Genomic DNA, 5869 nt, shown 5'->3' with positions numbered 1-5869 from the left:
GATATAGGAGGACAACACATTTAGTTTTATTTCAGTCAAATCACAACACTTTTTCAACTGCTGCAAAGTGCATCTACAATTTCTCATTACAGATCCACTTTGAAAAATCTCCTGTGAACATTACAATTCCTTTCTTTTCTAACAGGAATATTCTCAAATTCTTCCTCAAAAATATAAACTCCATTCCAGTAGATGGCAATAATACATGAAATTACAGTAAACCAGACATTTAAAAGACAACCAAGAAGTCTTCCAACAGTTTATTAGAAAGAATGTAGATATTTAAAAAAAAAAAAAATCAAAATCTCCACTGTCATGAACAGAAATTGAGGTTTTCAGCCCTAGGATAAGCTGAATTTAAAAACAAAAACAAAAACAAAAAAAACCCAAAACAACCAAAAACACCCCCCCCCCCGATAGTGTATTAACATTGTTTCACTCATTTGCCATACTGACAGTGAAAATACAAATTTGGTCTAAATGTACAAGACTCTCAAGCATCAATGTACAGCCTTTCTTTGTCCTCCATGCTAAAAGATGTAAAAGCTTAAGGGTCAAACAATACCAAATGTACAGGCTTCAAAACCATCTAAATTGAGGGCATTCACTATTTTTAGCTAAGATTTATTTGGAACACTGACAAGTGATCACTTACATACAACATTGTGAAATAAATTTGTTGAAAAATAAAACTTTAGTGGAATAATCCTGAAGAAACACCATAGAAATATAGCAGGTTACCAATTAACAATGTCAGCCAATTTGTTTCAACCACTTTGAGTCCAAGTTCATAAGTCTAATATTTATTTCTTTCTCTAGGCTGAGAGCTTCCTATCACATCAGGGTCTATGTTATAAAGGAAAATTATTATTTATTACATCTGCTGAATCAATTGCCTAAGTAAGACCAACAGCTCCATTAAATCTGGGAAAAATTTTCATGCATAAGGTTATATTGCCTTAGCCGACTTAAAATTGCCCCATACAATGGTACATATCAACCCTTAGTGAAGCCTTTAAAAAAACAAAGTTTGAAAAATGGGTTAAGAATCTGCCTTTAGAGCTATCAATTCAGGAATTCTTTCAATTATGAAATCTTGTAGAAGTTATTTTTCTTTCTCAAATCGTGGTGACGACAGTATTTCTTACTCCAGATCTGGCATTTCTGAAAGAATTAAAAACAAAAACAAAAACAAAAAACCAACAAAAAACAGTATTAAGTGCATAATGTATCAATGTTGAAAGCACTGTTGGAAATGTTTAACAATTGAGTTAAACAGTTTTCTGATTAATTAACCAATACTAAGTCAAATTTCTTCTTTGGCTTAAGGCCATAAATAATTTTCTTATAAAAACTGTTAAGAAGTTAACATCTCTGAGACTTTGGTCTTTGATGTGAAACACAATGGCACTTACTTTCATCATCACTGTCTTGTGAGTCCTAGAAAAAAAAAAGGGGGGAAAGTTACCATATTGATAAATATTGCTCTACTTAATAGTTTTAAGTTGAAACACCATACTTCCTTTCAATGAAAGTAACAAAAGCATGGGGTTATTACATCAAGTCTAGGAATTTAATCATTAAGAGCATGGTGTACTTAAAGTGAACAGATGTGAGAATTTATCTTCTTGTAGAAACTGTACCTTTACCTCCCCCTCCAAATCCTTCCCTATCCTGCAAACTGAATCCTGATGCAAAATTGGCCCCTCTCCTCTCTCTCAGCATTCAATGGAGGAAAAAATGCTCAATATGAAGATCACTGAAATAATATCCAGGAAACAGAACTAAATTTCAGCTACTGGATTGGTTTAAGTAGAACATGTTTGTTTTGGGGTTCTCCTCCGAAACATCAATGAGCAACTTCCTGGAAAATATTAACAAAATACTAAGAAAACCTCCAGAAAGTAGTCCTCTTATAAATTCATGTTTATTTATTTATTTACTCAATAATCTCTGATTAGATCTACTAACCTGTTTACTTTTCATTTTCAGTCTAAATGGTAAGTAAAAATAATCACCAAACTGTCAATTAAACAGTGTATATTATGTCTCTGGAATTATTCTTTTGAAATATGGCCCTTTAAAAATGTTTCATGGAACTAGACAGTAGTACCCATCCATCAATAATGGGTACATTAAAAATCAGCTTTTCTAGGTAAAACAAGAAAATGTGTGTGCGCGATCCATTTTGAATTTCTAAGACAGCCTGTAAATACATTGTTTCTTACTATTAAAGTAAACAGAGAAAAGAATTTATTGACTTACATCATCTGCTCCATCTACTTCTGGTAAATCTACATCCTCATCACCACCCATGTTGTTCATCATCTATTTAAAGTGTAAAAATCAGTTTAAAAATGGATGTTAAAGTAAACCCTAGTTAGTAGGTTTCATGTCCCAGAATAATAAGTGTACCACAGTCCCACCAATGAAAAATGCAGAACATAAGCATCTTCCTTCCTGGAAGATAGGTTACAAATAATTACATAAAATTCCAGAAAGTTGTGTGTATACAATCAGGACTATCACTGAGTAAAGTGAGGATTTATAAAAAAATGTAAATTAAATATGAAATTCTAAACAGTACTCTCTATCACTAAGGAAAACAGACTTAGGTTTGTATCTCAAGCAGGGTGGCATATATTTTATTCTAGTCTTATTATGGTTTTACATAATGTGAAGAAGCTATATATGATTTAAAACAAAGATGTCTGGAAATGATTAACCTCTATAAAAAAGTCTAAATAGTGAATTAAAGACTGAATATCAGTAACTATAAGCTAAAAATATTAAGCCTTTCTTTACAGAAAAAATTTCCTCAATTTTGGATGGAACAAGCCAAGAGACTCAGAAGAGATAGATTAAGATATACCATACTTATTGTCATGGGAGGTTAAGGGTAAGGGAACTGCACTGTCAAGACACAGGCATATGATTTCAATTCACTAGCTAATCTGTGAGAGAAAGACAATCTCCCCCATGTGATTTACTGACTCTAAAAAGCTGGAGGGTCAGCTATGGGTTGGTTCCACTGTAAGAGTATATACAATAACAATGTATACATTGTCAGGGAGCTCTGGTGGCAATAGGGAGTTGTGCTGTCAACCTAAAGGTGGGTGAACCCACCAGCAGCTCTGAGGCAGAAAGAAAAGTAATCTCCTATGTGATTTGTAGCCTTCTGTTGGAAGTTCGTCTAGGAGTTAGTTTAAACCTGATGAAGAGTTTATGCTTTTAAACGCATTAAAAGCAATCAACAAGATGTGAGGTCAAACATCAACTGTGATGGTTATGTCCCAACTTGGCAGGACCATAGTTTGGTTGTTATGTAGTAATTTAGTCATCCATCTTCCATTTTTGCATAATGAAAATTTTCACAGAAACTAAATATGTGTATATGTAGCCACAATAATAAAGTCTGGAACAATTATAATAGACATACTGACCAACCAATAGATTAGAATGTCTAGAAATAAACATTATCTGTTGTGAGCCGATTTTTGACAAATTCGCTAAAGCTATTCAACAGGGAAATAAATATTTTCAACAAACAGTACCAGAACAACCGGATTTCAACATATAGAAAAAAAAAAAAAAGCAACAGGATACATGTGCACCATATTAAAAACACTTAAAATCCCCCCAATCCTATAAAAAAACAACACAAAACCCCTTCAAAACCAAGAAAAAAAAATCTTAACTATGTAAACAGAAATTATAAAGTTCTTGGGAACAGCAAGCAGTACAAAAGTCAAGTCAAACTTTAAAGTTATCTAGTTTAACTACAAACGCATAAACAGCGAAAGAAAAAACCAAGATAGTCCTCAAATTAGAAACGTTGATTCCTCAAAAGACTTCACCAAAAAAGTGAAAAGACAAGTTGACTGGGAGAGTATCTTTGGAAACCATATTTGTAAAAAAGGATAAGCAAATATTCAATGTCAACAATTTAACAAAAATAAAACGATCACAAACTGGGCAAAAGATTTTAACAGGTATTTTACCAAAGAGGATACTCAAATGGACACATGAAATGATGCTCAGCACTAGTGGTCATTCACGAAGGAAATAAAAACCACAAGATCATCATACTCTCATTATATTGGCTAAGAAGGAGAAAACAAAGTCAAGTCAGAAAACATGTTGGTGAGAATATAAAGAAATTTGAACCGTTATCTACTGTTGACAGTTGTTAGGTGCCATGAGTCAAGTACTGCTCATAGACACACATTGGAAAATGGATCCGACCCCTGACCTATCTTGAACTATCCTCACAATTTCTGACAAAGAAATGTTATCTCTGAACTGTGGTGTCGAAGAAAAACACAGAATATTCTGTGGACTGCCCAAAGAACATGTGTTAGAGAAAGTAAAGCCAGAGTGTTCCTTGGAGGCAAAGATGGCAAATCTTCGTCTCACAAACTTTATGCATTCTGTTAGGAAAAGGACATCATACTTTGAAAGGAGAGATGGATCCTCCACCAAGTGGACTGACATGTGACTACAGCAATAGGCCCTATGTCAGAGATTTCTGGGGTGTGTAAAGTGGCACACTGTTTTAGAAATCCCATGGCAGCTAAAAAAACAAAACAAAGAACTCAAAAATACAAAAATGCAAACTCTTAACTTATATTTGATGGCTGTTGTTGTTAGGTGCCATTGAGTCATTGACGACTCGTAGGGACCCTATGGACGAATGGCCTGAGCACGGTTCGTACATAATCGTTTCTGGAGGCAAGCCATTTTGGAAGTGGATGCCGCTCCTGCTTCCAGGCTTTTTTTTAGTCAGGAAGCTCCAGCAAACACTGTCCACCATAGGTAACCATTACATTTGGCACATGGTATAAATCTGACAGTACACACATACACACCTGTATGACTGAGTAATTTCATTTATAGGCATACAGACTTAAAAGACTTAAAAGAAAAAAGGGGCAGAGGGGCTTAATCAGGTGTTTGTTCCTTGCAGAACTATTCACATAACGAAAGGTGCAAAACTGCTTCACCTCCCACGAATCAAGCCATGAGAGTATGAGAGATAGTTCATCTTTCTCCCAAGGAGCCACTGGTAGATCTGAACTGCTAGAGTAGTCAATCATCCATTCACTGACTCACTGTCACTGAGTCAAAAATGACTCAAAGCTGACCCTCCAGGGAGTTGTCAGAGGGCCAGCATGTAGCCAAGTGATACAAGTCAACCACATAATAAATATAACTATTATATAATCACACTTTCATTAAAAAAACCCACAAAAATATTGAAATAAAAATTTTATTAACAGTTACTGAGGCGGCAGGGATGGGGATGCTACTGAAAGACAGTTTCCACTCAAGAAATAAGTGGAGGTAAGATACGACTCTGGCGAGCTCTGGTGGTCTACTGGCAAGAAGCTGCACTGCAATCCTAGAGGTGAGCAGTTTGAATTCACCAGATGCTCTGCTGGAGAATGAGGAACAATCTCCTCTTATACCAGTCAGATCTGATTTGACGGTACACACACGAATTAAAAAAAAAAAAACCCCCAACAAAAACCACCTCTCTCCATGCTGTCCTTGTTTTTGTAACAGTGATATAAAAGGCAGTAAACAATGAACATATATTTTAACTGTTAATAAGTTGTACATCTGTAAAAAGTGCAACTGACAAAAGTTGTATAAACACATTTTGATGAAGAGCCTATACGAGAATTCGGATCAAAAGAAGGGGGGGAATAGAAAATAAAACTTTGCATTCTCAGCCTTTTTAACAAATGGTGTTGGCAAAATTGGAAAACTATCTGCAGAAGAATTAAACAAGATCCCCACCTCACTCCATATACAAAAACCAACTCAAGGTGGATCATAGACCTAGGACTAAAACCAAGGACTGTAA

At 35.0% G+C, this 5869-nt stretch overlaps 1 protein-coding gene across 2 annotated transcripts in view; it reads right to left on the bottom strand.

Moving 5' to 3' along the window:
• Positions 1-433: 433 nt before the first annotated feature.
• PTGES3 (prostaglandin E synthase 3 (cytosolic)) overlaps positions 434-5869 on the bottom strand; it is a 31805-nt gene continuing 26369 nt past the window's right edge. The window contains exons 5-7 of one of the 2 annotated variants that reach the window (XM_006897612.1): positions 2266-2328; positions 1416-1440; positions 434-1164 (exon numbers count right to left, since the gene is read on the bottom strand). In XM_006897612.1, coding sequence (XP_006897674.1) covers positions 1145-1164; positions 1416-1440; positions 2266-2328 — 108 coding nt within the window. In that variant the 3' untranslated portion in view covers positions 434-1144. The remainder of the gene's footprint in view (positions 1165-1415; positions 1441-2265; positions 2329-5869) is intronic. The other variant, XM_006897611.1, reaches the window with a different exon arrangement.

Source organism: Elephantulus edwardii, unplaced genomic scaffold, assembly GCF_000299155.1.
Source record: "Elephantulus edwardii isolate Elephantulus edwardi_28Jun2011 unplaced genomic scaffold, EleEdw1.0 scaffold00212, whole genome shotgun sequence".
NCBI classification, from domain to species: Eukaryota; Metazoa; Chordata; class Mammalia; order Macroscelidea; family Macroscelididae; genus Elephantulus; species Elephantulus edwardii.
The sequence above is the reverse complement of the archived record's forward strand: the minus strand, read 5'-3'. Positions and strand labels throughout refer to the sequence as shown.